Here is an 18,453-nt window from a genome sequence, read left to right as displayed (position 1 = left end):
TAGGGTTCACAATCACAATCCCATTTCCAACCAAGGAGCAGAGTTTCAGAGGTGAGGTGAGCGTACTACCTTTGACATCAGGGCATCATTTGACTAATTGTGTCATTAAGGAGCCTTGATAAAGCTGCTATCAAAGGAGAAATACTAATAATTAGAGTGATATCTGCATTTAGCTGTGGTTTTTGGTGTTAGTCAGCACAACCCTAGGCTATCACGACAGAATCTGCTCAAGATGGTGACCTTGGTCCTGCCATCCCCAGCTTCCTAGCCTTCTTTCCAATGTGAGATCAGAAGTGGAAATACTCTCTGCTTATTGCACGATATCCAACTTCATTCACAGCTCATTACACAAAGCAGCCTACGGCAGCATGCAGTTAGACCCAGACAATATTGGGACACGTAGTGCCCACTAGCAAGTAACATTTGTATGAGTAAATTGCTGGACAGAGGTTGTCTCCAACAAGGGAGAATCTAACCACTTAAGTTTGATTTATAATGGTGTCACCATCAACAGGTACACAACCATCAGCGTGAACCGGAACCAACACACACCAAGTGCTGGAGGAATTCAGCAGATCAGGCAGCATCTGTGGAAGGGAATAAACGGTAGATGTTTCAGGACAAGACTCTTCATCAAAGCTGGAAAGGAAAGGAGCAGATGCCAGAATAAGGAAGTTTGGGGGTGGGGAGGTGTATGGGAGGGGAGAGGGGATGATGTGAGAAGCTGGGAGACTGGAGGACGAAGAGTTAAAGGGCTGAAGAAGTAATCTTATAGGAGAGGGCGGTGGAGCATGGAAGAAAAGGAAGGAGTGTGAGTAACCAGAGGAGGGTGATGGGCAGGTTACGAGGTGGGGAAAGAAAAAGGATGAGAGGGTAAGCAGAATGGGGACTGGAAAAGAGAGAAGTGGTCGGGGGGGGGTGTGTGGGAGTGATTACCAGAAGCTAAAGAAATTGATGTTCATGCCATCAGGTTGGAGGCTACCCAGGCAAAATATGAGTTGCTCCTCCAACATGCATTTGGCCTCATTGCAGCAAAGGAAGAGGCCACAAATAGACATGTCAGTATGGGAATGGAAAGTCAAATTGAAATGGTAGCCACTGGGAGATCTTGGACAGTGGACAGAGTGAAGGTGCTCAATGAAGCAGTCCCTCATGTTCTTATTCTGACCTCTGCTGCCTTGCTTTCCAGTCCTGATGAAGGGTCGGCGCAAAGGTGTCAACTGTTTATTCCTCTCCATAGATACTGCCTGACTTGCTGAGCTCCTCCAGCATTTTGTATGTGTTGCTCAAGATTTCCAGCATCTGCACAATCTCATGTCTAACATTAACCCGAAGTTCAACTGAACAATGCACAAAAATGCAAACTATGTAGAGGTTGGAGGCTGAATGTCCTGTCCATCACCCTAGAAACTTTCCACTAACTGGGAGGCACAAATCAACAATGTGATGGAATAATCTCCACTTGCTTGGATGAGTGTTGCTCTGTCAATCTGCAAAGATCAGCATTAGCCAGGACAAAATAGCTTTCTTGATTACAGCTTTCGAAACCACCTCTGATGTGGGAGTGGTGTTGTCATCGAGTATTAGAAAAGTACAGCACAGAAACAGGCCCTTCAGCCCATCTACTTTGTGCCGAACCATTTAAACTGCCTACTCCTATTGACCTGCACCTGGACTATAGCTCTCCATACCCCTACCATTCATGTACCTGTCCAAACTTCTTTTAATCATTGAAATCGAGCTTGCATGCACAACTTGTGCTGGCAGTTTGTTCCACACTCTCACAACCCTCTGAGTAAAAAAGTTTCCCTTATGTTCCCCTTAAACTTTCCACCTTTCACCCTTATCCCATGACCTCTAGTGGTAGTCCCACCCAACCTCAGTGGAAAAAGCTCACTTGCATCTACCCTATCTATACCCCTCATAATTTTGTGTACCTCTATCAAATCTCCCTTCAGTTTTTTACATTTCAAGGAATAAAGGCCTAACCTATTCAGTCTTTCCTTGTAACTCGGGATGTCCAGTTCTGGTAACATCCTTGTAAATTTTTCTGTGTACTCTTTCAACTTTATTTGTATCTTTCCTGTAGGTGGTGACCAAAGCTGCACACACTATTCCAAATTAGGCCTCACCAGTGTCTTGTGCAACTTTAACATTACATCCCATCTCCTGTACTCAATATTTTGATTTATGAAAGCTTATGTGCCAGAAGCTTTCTTTACGACTATCTAATTGTGGACCTGTATTCCCACATCACTTTGTTCAACTGCACTCCTCAGTGCCTTACCGTAGACTATGTAAGACCTCACCTGGTTGGAGCTAACCAAGTGCAAAACATCACACTTGTCTGCATTAAATTCCATCTGCTGTTCTTCAGCCCGTTTTTCAGCTGGTCCAGACCCTGCTGCAAGCTTCAGTGATCTTCCTCCCTGTCAATTACACCATCAATCTTGATGTCACCTGCACATTTGCTGATCCAGTTAACCATATTATCGTCCAGGTTATTGATGTAGATGACAAACACCTTATGCACGACCTCCAGTCAGAGAGGCAACCATCTACAACTACTACTCTCTGGCTTCTCCTACAAAGCCAATGTCTAATCCAGTTTACTACCTCATCTTGAATGCCAAGCAATTGAACCTTGTTGGCAAACCTTCCATGTGTGATCTTCTCAGATGCTTTGCTCAAGTCCACATAGACAACATCCACTGCCTTGCCTTCATCAACTTTCCTGGTAATTTCCTCAAAGAACTCTATAAGATTGGTTAGATGTGACCTACCACACCTAAAGCCATGCTGACTATCCCTAATCAGTTCATGTCGATCCAGATGCTCATTTATCTGGTCTCTTAGAATACCTTCCAATAATTTTCCCCTGGCCTATAATTTCCTGGTTATGTTTTTACAGCCTTTCTTAAACAGCAGAACATTAGCTCCAATCCTCCAGTATATCACCTGCCAATAAAGATTATTTCAATTTCTCTGCTAAGGCCTCTGCAAATTCTGCTCTTGCCTTCCACAGGGTCCAAGGAACACCTTGTCAGGCTCTGAGGATTTATCCACCCTAATTTGCCTCAAGACTTCGAACACCTCCTCCTCTGTATTCTGCATGGGGTCAATGACCTGTCATTGAGCCTGCTCAAATTAACCCAAGTGCAGATCATTGGCCATGCCTTGAAGATTTCATGTAGATTCTCCTCAATGATTTGATGCAATGTAATTTGAAAATCAGACTTGCGAGACACAAAGTGAGGATTTGGTATCTTGAATAACTAATTTCTGAGATTAACCCAAGTGCCAACTTTGTGTGTGTTTTTTTTTAATGTTTTGTTAAACTTAGATTTCCAGAAGTTTGGTTCAGATCCTGATCCCAAGCGCTTCATCCTGAGTCAAGTTAACCATCATGATCTGGATCAGGTGAGTTTCAATCCTGGTTACCTTCATGCAATCAGGTGATGGCAATCTTGGGTCATACTTAGGAAATCTGTGTTATTATATGTAGAGTAAATGATCTGGCAGTGATACTTGAATTAGAAAATTGATGCACCTTTTCAAAAAAAAAAATTCGCAATAAGTTAATAAATGCAAAGATTGGAGAGTCTGAACAAGCTAGAGCTTTCCTCTTCAGAGCGAAGGAGGATGAGAGACAACTTGAGAGGGATGCATAAGGTGATAAAAGGCATAGATAAGGTGAACAGCCAGCACCTTTACCCCAGATTTACAATGGCTAATTCCAGAGGATACCCTTTTGACACGAGTGGAGGAAAGTTTTAGAGGATATGCCAGAGATTTTTTTTTACACAAGAGTGGTGGGTGTGTGGAGGCAGATGTATTAGGGACATTTAAGAGACTCTTGGGCACATGGATGAAAGAGAAATGGAGGGTTATGGACACTAGAGGAGGGAAGGGTTCAATTGATCTTGGACTAGGTTAAAAGGGCAACACAACATAATGGCCAAAGGGCCTGTGCTGTGCTATACTGCTCTATGTTCTATGTGCTATCACTCTCTAGGGAAAATCCATAAACACGTGTTAATTGTGGGATAATTTAACATATAAAGCAGAAAGCAGATAAGGAAAAGGAGACTGATATTGGCCACTTCATTCAGATCAGCATTCTTGGGTTTTCCAACAGGCACTATAATGGGACCGTAGGCATTCTACCACTAGAAATAAGTATAAGTTATTCGGAGGTTGCTAATATGTCACTCTGTTGCAACCAGCACAGCTCGCTGCTCAACTGGGTGAATGACCCAAGCCTCTCTTGCAGATGCAGAGCTTAGGCTTGAGGGCAGTGGTGTTGGGCTTGTTTCATTTCTGTGTTTAACAGAGCAAACTGGGATTTGTCTTGTGTCTCCAGCTTCAGGTTGATGCCACAGCGAGCTTTGGGGAATCTCTACAAAAGAAGTTGCTTGAAATTGAGAATGTTTACTGCCGAGTGCGATCAAGGCACTTGTTTATTCAAGCACTCGTTCGACGAATTCGTGGCCTTGTGGGGATAAAGAGGACGGGATAAGTCTTCTCAATCACACTACTGTACACATCCTCTTGTTCTTTTCTTTTAACCCTCTTTTTCAGTTTATTTACTGTAAGTCTCACAGAACCAGTATAATTTTTGTTCAGGATCAAATTGTAATTACAAATAAAATGCTATTTTCCAGATAAAGTTCAGTGTTTAGAATTCGTGATTGAGTTTTGTCAGCGGCTAGCTGGGGCTGGTAACCACATTACTGCAGTCTGGTGTAACATATGTTCAGATTGCATATGGCCACAAGATTGTTTTTTTTAGAAAAAGGTTTTTTTATTTCGATGCTGTAGTTTGTTAACTGAATATAGCTTCCTCAGTTGCCGTGGTGAGGTTTGAACTTGTCTCTAGTCTAGCTGATTAATTCAGAGTTTGAAGTTGCTTGTCCTCAATGAAAACAAACAGGTGCTATCGTCCCCATTTTAGAAATAATACTCCAAAATTAACTGGTGTCTAAATTCTCTCTTCTCCACTGTAGAAGAATTCATTTACTGCTAGCTTGGCTTTGTTCCTTCTAGTCATTTCTAAGGTAAGATCTGGTATTCCACTCTAGAGTGCTGAACAAACACGTGTGGCAATGAGGGAGTGTTTCACTGTTGGGGGCAACATCTTTCAAATGAAGCATTAAACTGGGTCTTCCTTGCCCTCAGAGATGGACAAGTCCAAGAGATCTTCTATTGTCATTGGAGTACTGCTGAGTAACAATTACATCTTACTATTGCTGCTGGCAAATAAGATTGTCGACACAAGATCCTTCATTTCTCTTTATCAAAGGAATGCTGAGTTGTTTTGGTCGGTAATAAGTGTGTTCATAAATCTTGGAGATGTTACAGAGGCGATAGGTAGAGAGAAGTTTTGATCTAACCATTCCCTCCTACACAGAGGTCTGTTTAGTACCACACTGCACAATGAAGGTTTGAATTTCTTGCGTGCATTGTTAGACCTTTATGTAATGAAATAAGGAAGCATTTATCCACAGAATTCTCCCTCCTACATCATTACAGCCAAACAACATCATTTTTGCTATTTTGATGAAAATAATATATGCTAATTTATTCCAAATGTGTTATTCCAAAGCAAAGCCCCCATAATGTTTATTTCTTTCATCCTCGCATCTACAAAAATGGTGCTTTGAAACTGCCTTGCCACAAATCAAATGTTGACTAATATCTTGTGGGTGATTCCACAGAAAAATATCCTCATTCAGGGATTTGGTAAACTCTAAGGCTAGATCTAAGGATCACAGTCTGAGAAGAGGGCTCAGCTATGTTTGATCAGAGATCCTCACTGAATTGTAATCCTTCGGCATTTTCTTTTTCAAAGGGCAGCGATCACTCTTTAGTCATATTCATTGGATAGGGTACGTGATTTGTTGGAGAATAGTCATCTCCTGTGAGTTAGTGGAATAATCTGCTGTTACTCCTATTACCCTCGTTTTGTGCTCTTAGGCGATGTGGCACGCCCAGAGGTATTCACTGTCAGCTTTGTTTCTGGAGTGGGGGTGAATCTATTCTCACCAGCTAAAAGTAAGCCATGGCCTACACCACGAAAGTAAGCAGCCCCCCCGCCTGACATTATTCACTGATCAGTCAGACATTTCCGAGCATACTGATTTCTCAGAGGATTGTTGAGAATGGACTAGACTGGACTGGATCTGTCCATTTTCTTTTGGATGTTGATCACACAGTAACATTACACACTGTCATGCACAAAGCACGTTTTTATTTTTTAAAAAAGGTTTATTTATAGATAATATGAATCTGTTCACATAGGTTGGTACAGCCAAACAAGCACTACAGTCACAGTGCTGAGGAATTACAAGCAAGAACAGTCATGTAAGTCCACACGAGCCATCTCAAGGAGCAAGACACCACTCGGTATGATTCACTAGTCTCATGCAAAAAAATCATCACCACCAGGTTCACATGAAAAACATCATGTGATAAAATTATCTATTGATTGGTCCCAATCTCATGACTAGAGCTCAGAAATAAAAAGTAGCTGCCTTATGAGTTTTTGTGTTGGGAAGGCAGTTGACATAGGAATTCTCTCCAGTGACTTAAGGGCTTCCTGTTGGTTAAGCCGATGGCCAACAACCACAGTTTGGTTTTCATCTGTATAATTATTGTATCAATTTATTTTTTAAAAATGGAAGATTTTGAAGAATCCACAAGGGCAGGAGGAAAAGTTAGATTCTGACCAGAACCTATAATGGAAGCACAATGTAACAAGGGACAGATGTGTTTTTTTTTGGTTGATAAAAATGATTGCGGGTGAAAGAGAAGACAGGATAAGAGCATTCTGGCTTTGGGACTTCTTGCTAGCCAACCTGGATTACATGTAACTTGCTCCCAAGTTATCCTGTCATCAGTACAGTGCAGCTTATTCTGATGAAGGCACTCATAGCTATGAAAACTCATTCATGACAACCCCACTGTTGTCCCTTGCCAATGTACAGAGTGGCCTTTCAGCAGATTCAAACTTAGAAGCTACACCTTCAAGGCAGATATGGGTAATGCTTGAAGATTAAATCAATTTAATACACAAATATTTTACAAGCTCTTCATTTACTTCCCAGTGCAAACATTGCTTGATACGTCCGAGTTCCCCAAAGAGTCAGCAAATGAATCAGTTCAGTTCACAGAACCTGACCTACAAAAAAACTTAGTAAATATGGTGAAATAGTCTCCACCTGATAGCATTACACAAACATGCAAATCATTTAAAGTTGAAAACACACTTGATGCTTCCCCTAAGGACAATTCATGTGAGCTTATGTAGTAAATGAGAGATCTTCTTGACAGACTCGGCTTGATTTGAACCTTGTTGACTAATCCTTAGTGCAATTCAGTGTACATACACAACGTAAAGTCCAAGCAACTTATGTATGGGCAAGTCTTGGCTATATTTTTAGAATTTGTTGTGTCTTTGCCACATCTCTTGCACAGTTGTTTAAATCCTCTGTTCACACTCTGGGAAGCAAGTTCAGGTGAATTTTTGCAGTCTGTTTCAATGCAGTATCCCTTCTGTAAGTGTTTCAGCACCATTTATAAATTTCAATCACTTTGGCTAAATTTTGTTTGAAACATTCAGGGCTTTATACTTCTTTGCCTTGCAAATTTCATGCTTGGTTGTGATTGTTCAAGTATTATCATGTTGAAGTTTTTGTATGTGTGTAAACCGCCCTGGAGTGAGAAGCAAGGATGGGGCTGAACTGGCAGAGAGGATTGTTAACCTCAGACCCAAGGCCGAAAGACCACTGAACTCTCTGCCACCACCCAAGTCTCATCACACATGAAGTGCCGGTTGCATTGTACTTTTTAACTTGTATCATATATCCACCTTATTATTTGTTTGTGGTAATATTACTCTGTGTTGTGTGTGTGTGAGCTGTATGTACTGTGTTATGCATCTTGGTCCGGAGGAATGTTATTTCTTTTGGCAGTATACTTTTGTGTACAGTTGAATGACAATAAATTGAACTTGAAGGCGAGTGGTCCGTGAAGAATATGACATTGAAGATCGCCAGTAGTTGCAAGAGAAAAAAATGTCTTCTTTTCCAACCCAGATGTCCTTCTAGTTGGCAAAAATATGAACAGTTATCATAGCTTTAATCAAACATCTTGACAGAGGATCCATTTTACAATTCAGGTTCACTCTATTACTTCTGTCTTCACCCTGAAGAAAATACATCAATTGCCACACAAGGGACTCCCTTCAGCTGTTGTAATCCAATGTACACCAGCTTGGTTCTTCAGACCTAGGTGGACCTTCATGCTTTTTGCCAAATTCCTCCTGAATTAGCAAAATGTTAGACTCCAACCTATTTCACCCATACCCAGCCATCTACATGTCATCCGAACCACCGCTGGGCCATAAGCCAACTTGGGTCTGAGCCATTATAAGTGTGAACATTCCACTTTATAAACCAAAATTCATCTAAAACAGAGCTGCCTATCTGCCAATCTTCCCTGAAGTTGATTCAACCATCGGCTGTGTGCCTGCAATCAACACTGGCTTCCGTTCCAGCAATTTATCAACCTTCAATCTTGCTTGCTTTACAGACTTCTCTCTGCTGTTGTTCCTCTCTATCGGTGTAGCTCTCTACAAGCCCATCACCTCTTGGGTTCACAATATATTTCCAGGCTTGGCCTTGTATGTGCCTTCAATTTTCTTTGGAGTCAAACCCTATTGCCTTTCCTCTTCCAAAATGTTTTGGGCCCTCTCTAGTTGGTAAGGCTACAGTATAGATAAGAATAGACAACGTTTTCCTCTTGATTTGTGGCTACCTGGAAGGATATTTATGAGATTCAGCAGTATCACTAAGCCTTAGCCACTCACCACCGGAATGGTTGGAAGATGCTGTGAGTTGTCTTTTGGCCAGTGAGGCCACATGCCAGAGTGGCTGCCAGGATTTTTTTTTACCATTTTCAATTAGGAATGGGTGTCCTTGTGGCCACATCAATAGAAAGGACAAGATGTGCCTTGAGTGTGAAGGGCATGAAGAAAGGGTGAAGTCTGAGAAGGAATTGGAGCAAGATGCAGGTATGGGTTCTGGTCAATAAAAGAACAAAGTACTTTCAGCGAAGTAAATCCTGCTAGCTACATACAGTGTTGATGTGTTTACTGTTTTGTTGAAAATACTATCCAAAGGGTTTTTTCACCCTGCTTGGAAGAACATAGATTTTTTTTACATCACTTTTAATGACAGAATGCAGATGTACAGCAAACACAGGGACTGGAATAACTTATTAAATACAGCACCTGATTCTGAATACTATGACCTGTGTGATACTATTAATTCAGGAGAGCAAAGATACAAAGCAAGCTGTTGTTGGAAATGGAAAATGTCACTCAAACTCAGCAAGATTTCAGCAGTGCAAGTGTTAAAATGAAGACCTATGTTTTCTAAAATTGGGTGAAAGTATCATAGAATTAGCTTTGGCTGGCTTCAAGTTGCACATAATTTCTGTGAAAATCTTTAGATACAAGGTTCACAGGAAAAGTTCCAGACAGAAAGTCTATTAAATTATCAATATAATGGATCTGAAGGTACAGGGAGAGGAAGAGTGTGTTGAAACCATATCTGGAGAAAAGATTTTTAAACATGTGGCATCAAGCACTTCCTATCTGTTGCCTGACGTAACTGTGAGAAGATGTGATACTCCATTGCTCAGTATCAAAGCAGTGGAGAAAACAGTTCATACAACAGGACCAAATATCCTGAGTGGCAGTGTGTCAGGGTGAGTGAGAGGAGGAGCTCGTTTATCCCCTTCATTGGATGGGGGCCTGAAGCAGCTTCGTAAGAGACACTTTGCCCCATATACCTTAATACCTTGATGAGCAAAAGTTTGTCAATCTTTAATTTAAGACTCAAATTTAAGCCCTCCAAACATCCGGACCTGCCTCTCGGTTTTTTTGCACTACTTTACTTTCCCTTTTCTATTTTCTATTTATGATTTATAATTTAAATTTTTAATATTTACTATTGATTTGTACTCCAGGGAGCGCGAAGCGCAGAATCAGATATCGCTGTGATAATTTACGCTCTAGTATCAATTGTTTGGTGACAATAAAGTAAAATAAACTTAGATACACTAGGGACATTTAGGAAACTTTTAGATAGACACATGGATCATTAAAAGGAGGGCTATGTAAGAGGGAAGTGTTAGATTGATCTTAGAGCAGGTTAAAAGGGCGACATAACATTGTGGGCAGAAGGGCCTGTCTTGTACTGTAATGTTCTACATCCTCAAGTATTAAGAAGTGACAATTGGCCTTGAATTTGTAAACTAGAGCTTTGCCTGCAGAAGTGTTTCCTAATCGTACAGAAGGAAATGCCCCCAACGTTCAGACTTACCTACCCTATCAGTTTTCATTACTATCTTGAGACTCATTGAACAGATCACTCTTAACCATCTAAACTGCATACAAAACGATGCAGGGTAAATGTAATTCTGCTTCATAAATTAAACAGAGAACAGTGCCAGCCATTCGCTCCACGATGTTGAGCCAACCTTTCAACCTACCCCGTGATCAATTTAACCCTTCCCTCCTACATGGTCATTTTTTTTCATCCATGTGCCCAAGAATCTCTTAAATGTCCCTAATGTATCACCCTCAACCAGTATCCATAGGAGTACAGATAGCAAACCTTTATAGTACAGATAGGATTCCAATAAATACACATCACAGTCCATCAAAGATCAATAAATCTTTCCTCAGATAAGATTTTAATCCAATTCCATTTGGCTGATGAAGTCGCATCTCATCAACTGTAACTTTACATTTAGATCTTTAAGCCCTAAGGATGACTGGCAGGCTTAGTCAAGTGTCTCATTGCAGCTGTCTGTGGAGTAGGAAATTAACTGTTATACATTCCATTGTCCAAGTCTGATGGCCACACTTGTGTGTTCCATAATCTGTGCAGAAGTGATGCAGAGGTTTATAACCAATGAGGTGGGAACAGTGTTGGTTTGCTTATGGATATTTGTGGCTTTTTGTTTGGGTTTCATGAGGTTGAAAGTCCGTTTCTTGAGATGAATGGAAGAGCTAGGAAGCCCTCTGTGGCTTGATATGATGATGAGGGATGTCGTGGAGGCCCTGGTGGAGAGGGAGATGTTGCGCAGAAGGCAGTATTGTAATGTTTGGATGAGGAGTGGTGTGAATGGGGTCTGGCAGTCAGGTTGATATGCTGGGCTTGAGGGTGTCTCTGCTGAAGCGCATGGCAGTGTTCAGTGGGAATGTGTTCGCATCTGGTCAAAATGCAGTATTCTGCACTCAGCTACTGCATGCACAAGGCTCTTTGCCTTGCTTGTGACGTGTCAGCCAGCTTCTGAATCAGCCGACCCTTCAGTTCCGGGGCTGCCTTCTTCGGATGGACTTTGAGGTTAGTGAGGGGTCCCGTTCATTGAGGTCGCCGCAGTGGAGCAGTGGCTGATGTTGCTACAGAAGCCCACCTTTAGGCCGCTAAATTTAACGCCCTCCATCCGTCAGTCTAGAAAGCAGTGGTTGGGTGTTGTGTAAAGCTCCCACTTCTGGTAGTATTCCTGCCTGATCATTTCAGGCCTTGCTCAGGGTGGATTCAATGCCATTACTGTCATTGTTTTATTGTCAAGCTGAGGTTGCCCTCATGGGCGAGTTTTGATGTCTCCACTGGTGACCTGCTGCTTGCAAAATGTTTACACGAGATGAGTGCACGTGACTTGGAGGTGTTCGCATTGCCACCTTGGCTGAACAGAGGAACACTTTTAGTAACAGACTAAGACAACTGCACTGCTCCACAGAGCACTATATGAGGTCATTCTTGCCCTCTGCCATTAGGCTCTATAATGAGTCTATAGCTGGGGAAGTGATGACCCCTCCTGTTAACTGTTTTGGGTAACTTATTTTTTGTTCTTTCTTGCTACTTCTAATATTTATATCTGTGCACTTGTAATACTACTGTGACACTCATTTCCTTTGGGATCAATAAAACATCTATCTGTCTATTTGCCTGCTCTAGCCTGTACCTGAGAGGGATAATAAATTAGCCATGTTGGAATGGTGGAGCACACTGAACGGGTTGAATGGCCTAATTCTGCCTCTTATCTCTTTTGCTTTAAGTCCTGGATTTGGCAAATACTATTGGAACAATAGTAAGTTACTCCAGTATATTTTGCAAATAATTCATCTACAGTCATTGTTCTCTGGTGCTGGAGAGAATTAAAGTTTAACTGGTGAGTAGGATGCTTGTCAAGCGAACTGCTTTGTCCTGCTGCTGTGGAGAATGCTAAGCTCACTACCAGCTTTCTCTACCTCACCACTGGCCGTAAGACATGGGAGCAGAACTTGGCCATAAGGCCCACTGAGTCTATTCCATCATGGCTGATTTATTATCCCTCTCAACCCCATTCTCCTGCCATCTCCTTGTAATCTTTTGATGCCTTTACTAATCTAGAACCTATCAACCTCCACTGTAAATATACCCAATGACTTAGCCTCCACAGATATCTGTCACAATTAATTCCACAGATTCACCACACTTGGGCTAAAGAAATTACACATCTCTGTTCTAAAGGGACATCCTTGTATTCTGAGGCTGTACCCTCTGGTCCTAGACTCCCCCATTATTGGAAACATCCTCTCCACATCCACTAAACCTTTCAATATTTGATAGGTTTCAGTGAGATCCCCCAAATTCTTCTGAACAACAGCAAGTAGAGGTCCAGAGTCATCAAATGCTCTTCATCAATCAATTGTTTCTAAATTAACACCTCCAATACTGGAAGAGCAGTAATATCTTCCAAACAGATATAAGAAAGATTGAAGGAACTTTTATTTTCTCCAGCACAATATTGCTCGACAACCCTCTTAACTAGCAGCCAACCTCGGTGAGCTCTAGACCACATACCTCCACTATTGCTGTCTTTTTCCACCTCCGTGATGCTGTCTGGATGCACGGCTCCCTGGATCTTCAGCTGCTGAAACCTTCATCCTGACATGACTATTCCAAAGCTCTTCTGAGTTTACTCACTATATTCTTGTGGTCATTGCATGTTTATGATCTCCAACCAAGGCTCACCTCTGTGTTTGTTAATTACCATTCCAGAATTCTTATCCCATGTTCTCAATTTGATCTCCTCCAGTCCTACACCAGTCCAAGGTGCTTTAATTCTGGCCTCTACACCATCAGTGATTTTGATTGCTCCACCATAGTTAGCAGTATCTACAGCTACTACGGTTAAGCTCAGAATTTCCTCCCCAAATCCCCCTGTCTTGCTCACTTGTTTTCCTCTTTAACACATGTTAACCCAACATTTTTAACTAACTTTCAGATCTTAGTGAGCTGGTATTTATAAGTGTATGAGGTGTCCAGAGAGGTGTAGTACCTCTGCTGTAGGGCCTGACATGTCATTCTGGGGCAGCTCACTCAACTTTGGTCTCCATGGGACACTCAGCTCTTGCCTGTAGCTCCAAGTAGCTGTTTGCACGTGGTAGTGGCCACACCCCAGTAAACCACCTTGACAGGTGGGCTAAACCAGGTGAGGGTAGCCGGCAGGCCTCATACCCTCGTGAGATAGGGACATGCCTGTCCCAGTATACTAAGTCTGGGTGGATGAGATCTACAGTAAGATCCCATGACTAGGAAGGCTGTTTTGCAATGCTTCATGGAGAGCGAAAGGCATGACAAGGCACAGATGAAGTCATGGTCATCCAGTGCATTCAATGAAGAACCCCAGTATGACGACTACTTGGACCACTGGATCTGGTCTTTTATGGTTGAGAGAGTGGAACTGCCCCAGTTCAACAACCTTTCCACTTCAAAAAATCTCCCGCACAGGTTTCTTTGTGCAGTTCACATGAACGTTCAACAGAGCTGCACAAATCTAACCTGTCATCTTTGGATAAAATGGAGAACCAGCACAGTGGAGTTTACTTTGGTGAGACTTTTCATTACTCTACATCTTGTACATGACATTACAACAAGACTTTGTAATGTGAAGTGTCAAAGACTTCTCTCCCAGTTTTGATTATGGTAAATGTGGATATTGGCAGGACTGTATTTCATACTTTGTTCCTTCTTGTAAATTGGAGTAATCCCCCACCTTTTTGTCAGTCGGCAATGTTGTAGATGTACTTGAGCAGGTGGACCAGAGGGTTGGCAAGTTAGCAGCGATGAGGTTGTGGCAAGGCAAGGGTTAAGATAGTGTGCAGGCAAGGATAGTTTGCTGACAGTGTACAGTCAACCAAGGCAAGAAAGGTTTTTGAAGAGCATAGCTCCCCTTTGCATAGCCCAGAGCTGAAGCTATTTGGAATACCAAGACAAGAAAAGGATGCAAATGAGGATTCTAGGGTGACATTTACTATTGGATACTTACTAGGGTTATTTTACTAACTCTAAAGTATTATTGACTGTTAATACCTGTAGTACTGTAGGGATTGATTATCCAAATAAGGAATTTGAACATTCACAAAATTACCATTTGGTCAATATCTGTATCCAACTAATCAACTTCTGTAGAAAAACAGAATTACTTTGTTCAAATTTTCAAACCGTTTGGTGCTATTCTCCTTGTGCACAAGTAAATAAAGTGTGTTTGAGGAACGAGTGCAAGTTTTCAGAGTCCAGTGACATCAGCACTGAAGCTGGGATCCATCGGGTCACAGACTTTCCTTTTTGCAACAATCCTTGATCCCATGAGCTGGATTTGCCAAAGAATGGCTGCTGTAACAGTGGAGTCCTCTGGAGCAGATTGAGGTGGACCATCCACTTGGCACGTTTCTGGAGACACCAGCAAAAGCTCCAATCATGTCTTTGGCACAAATGTTAAGTTGCGGTCATTCACAGAGCCGCCTCTTGGTGGTTGTTTAAATGTCCAGCAATATAACTGACAGGCAGGACTGTTCATCTGTGCAATTGCATAGTGATGATTATAGCATGCTGCAGTCACAGCTTAGCAGGTACATAAATGCATTGCATTAGCACCTGACATTTGGTAAATTCCTGGCCTATGTGCCTCAATGAACCCCTAGTTTGATGGTGTTTAAGGGGATATTCTGGTCAAGAGGTTACAAAGCATTAATCCTATTGTTTTTCCACATGTAACCCACTTAAGCGACCAACCACACACAGTTGTACCTCAGCATCACCTCTTTTAAACTTCCTATGCCTAAAGGATCTGGATCCATCTTGGCACGGTCACAGTGCCAGGCAACTCAATGCGGGAGGCCCTCTGTGCGAAAGCGGCCTCTTAACCCCAAAAGTACTTATAGTGGTCACTCCTACCACGATTGCTGTGGTCAGCAAATGAAGATTAAACCTTCTGACACCTTGCTTCCAACCCCCCAGGCACTTTCATAAAGGACATGTATTTTGACTTTTATTTCGAGATACAGCCCAGATACAGGCCCTTCTGGCTCAACAATCCCGCACCACTCATTTGCACCCATGTGGCCAATTCACCTGCTAATCCATACATCTTTGGGATGTGGCAGGAGACCAGAGCACCCGGAGGAAACCCACACAGTTACAGGGAGAACATACAAACTCCTTACAGGCAGGGTTGGGTGTTAGATGATTTGGTTCTCCCAGTCCCTGCTTGGGATCAAGATTGCAGGCTTAAGCAAGGACCACACTGAATATGTGAAGGGTCCAATGTTGTATGCTGGGACTTGGGTCCGATTCAGGTAGGCAAGGGTTTGCTCTCCTTTTAAAGTGGCTGAGTGCTGAAGATTTCCCCAAGCCCTGTCCCCTTTCACTTGACATCTCCAATTCTCTATCTATTACTGGTGTCTATTTTCTGTGGATCAGGCACCCCTTTGATATCTCCCCTACTTATAGATATGGCATCATTGCTTTAGCACCATCATCCAGTTAGTTGGAAGACAAGTCAGCCTACGGGCACTTGTCACCCTTGTGTTAATTGAAAGGAACAACTTGGTCCTATCTTTGGCTTGGCCTGTCTACTGGTCGCCCCAGTGTGAAGACCCTCAGTCCTGATGGATGGAGTCAGCTGACAGAGCAATAAAGGAGGCCAATTGTTCTTTGTCATTGGCTGGTGCCTGGCAGTGATTTCGACTAATCCAGCAGGACGCATCCACATACTGATGCCCACGTACACAAGAGTGTGAAAGCTGTGCAGGCCGAGAAGGAGCCTGGACCCTCTTTTTGTCCACCTGTGATGTTGACCACAAGCCAGGCACAAGTGTTTTTGTACTCCTCTCCACCGGGGAAACTGTAGAGAAGGCAGCGTAGAAAAGCAGCGTAGAGAAGGCAGTGATCTCGTCACCTCCCTGATCAGAGGAGTAGCTGTGTTGGTCTTTATCACTGATGTGAATTGCTTCAGGGATGTCTGTATGCATCCAGCTTTGGGCGGGTGCTTCCTAACCTTACCTCAAGGCAGCAGAGGAAACAGTTTCTCCAAATTTGGGAGGTAACACTTATGCCAAATTCCTAGTAAAGATGGTCAGTGGAGTCACCAACTCTGCTGACGTTAACACCTAGTCTTTATTTCCCTCTTGGTTGGCTAGAGGGGATGGTGGTGGAATGGCAGTGGATCTGAGGCTCCTGTGAATAGTGAGGAGGGAGTTGTGGTGGGTGGAAGCTTGAGGGGTTAGGTTGGGTGGTGAATGTCAAGTAAGACTTTGAGGACGACCTCCTACACATCCTGGCCCAAAGGGAAAGGAGAAAATCTCTCCTAGCCTTGGCTCCCTCCCACTGATGGAAAATGATACCAGCTCTAACCCTGCCATGATTTGGGTTAAAATAACAGACATGTTTGACCACACAGCCCATCCAAGTTTTTAAATTGTGGGAAGTCACAATTTGATGTTTTGGTTCCAAGATAACCATTATGCAGGAACTGAATCAAATCCCAAGGGAGAGCTGGCATGTGTGCTTTTCCTCCGGTCTCTCTCCCCCCCCCCCACCTGCCCCAGTGCTGATTGGACCAGACAGAGTTGGCTTTGGTGAAACAGCTGAGGTGTAGTCTTAGAGGTAACGTGACAAGAGTCCATCAAACCTCCTCTTAAATCCCACCCACAGCTGCTGGCAGAAACTTCTTCCTACATCCACAAGTACAGGTAGAGATGGAACGGGAAGGTGAGTAAATAAAGAGCACAGTCCATGACAACTGTGTTAGAATCCTCAGGAAGATCTGACCATAATTTTAAACATTCTGAAGTGATGTTAAGCTGTGTTTGACTTCCTGATGCACCGAAACACATGGCAAAGATGTCTGCAACAGAATTTGTCAAAGGAAATATTGTACATTTGTGAGGATCTGCTCACCTGCAGATGCTGACAGTTCTGGCTAGCTCGTGAAAAGTGAAAAGCTTGCTCTGTGGAACAATTCAACCTTGCCTGAAGCCAGCCTTTTTGGCTTGTGGTAAGAGAGCAAGAACTGTCTTCAGTTCAGTCCAGCACTCCCCAAAGTAATCTCAAACTCTGTCCCCTGAGCAGAAAAATGGCCAAAGCAGGGTCACTGATGCATGCATACGAGGGTAAAAGGAATCTCTAACTTGCCAAATACCAATTCTCCATGTCCTTGACAACCACCATCAGAGTCAGCTGTAATGTTCTGAAAGGGTGGCACACAGAATCGACAGGCAGATCTCTACGTGTCTCCTCTCACTTACTTCGAGTCAGAGTTGATGGTGGGAAGAAACAGCAAGTGGTCCCAGTACGAGAGGAAAGCCTGAAGGATGACTGTTCTTGTGAAGCGTCAAAATGGTGAAGTTTCCTTGAAGGGATCCACCTTACAGTTTGATAAGCAGTGGTATTGAGATCGGACACCGGTTTTCAACAGGGTGGGGAGTGGTAAGCACTGTCACTGCTGTTTCCATGACTACGTCCATCTTTCATCAAGGAATGGCCATTCCTTTTCATTGAACCAGTGGCAGGGTTCAAAGAGACACAGCTACTAGAAGTCCCACTGGGGAGTGCAGAGAGCTCTCTTAAAGCAATCCTAAGTTCTCTCCCTCCACCACGTCTCCTCAGCATCTTTCTTCTCAGACGGCTGTCTCCAGATCCTCGCGCCCCAACACCTGGTGCTGCTGTCTGCTCTCCAGGAAAGCAGCAAGTTCCAGGTCCCCTGCCGCCTCTGCCTTGTGCCCTGCAGTGTGACCCTGAAACAGAGGCAATAGATAAAGACAGGCACAGCTCGGGAAGGTCAGTTCGCATTTACAGTGGGGCAGTTGAAGTGTGTCATGGAAGGAGGAGGTGTATTTACTGACTACATGAATACACTGAAAGGGTTGCAGTACTGCTGGGTGGCTCCCTTTGCCATCTTGCATGGGATCAACACGTGAAGCAAATTATCAACTATGCTAAATCAACAGTTTCCTTAAAGGACGTGAATGAACAAGCTTCGTTACTATGCCAAACTGAGGTTTCATGATTACTTCTATAGAAACTGTTATTTTAGTATTAAATTAATCTTAAG

General features: G+C 43.0%; 2 protein-coding genes across 2 annotated transcripts in view; one reads left to right on the top strand and one right to left on the bottom strand.

Moving 5' to 3' along the window:
* The window catches only part of nup205 (nucleoporin 205), a 136,842-nt gene extending 131,667 nt beyond the window's left edge, over positions 1-5,175 (top strand). The window contains exons 42-43 of the mRNA XM_063058283.1: positions 3,344-3,420; positions 4,364-5,175. Coding sequence (XP_062914353.1) covers positions 3,344-3,420; positions 4,364-4,519 — 233 coding nt within the window. The 3' untranslated portion in view covers positions 4,520-5,175. The remainder of the gene's footprint in view (positions 1-3,343; positions 3,421-4,363) is intronic.
* A 1,097-nt stretch (positions 5,176-6,272) lies between these two features.
* The window catches only part of dgki (diacylglycerol kinase, iota), a 252,405-nt gene continuing 240,224 nt past the window's right edge, over positions 6,273-18,453 (bottom strand). The window contains exon 33 of the mRNA XM_063058282.1: positions 6,273-18,136. Coding sequence (XP_062914352.1) covers positions 18,020-18,136 — 117 coding nt within the window. The 3' untranslated portion in view covers positions 6,273-18,019. The remainder of the gene's footprint in view (positions 18,137-18,453) is intronic.

The sequence above is a fragment of the Mobula hypostoma genome, chromosome 9, assembly GCF_963921235.1.
Source record: "Mobula hypostoma chromosome 9, sMobHyp1.1, whole genome shotgun sequence".
Lineage (NCBI taxonomy): Eukaryota > Metazoa > Chordata > Chondrichthyes > Myliobatiformes > Myliobatidae > Mobula > Mobula hypostoma.
The sequence above is the reverse complement of the archived record's forward strand: the minus strand, read 5'-3'. Positions and strand labels throughout refer to the sequence as shown.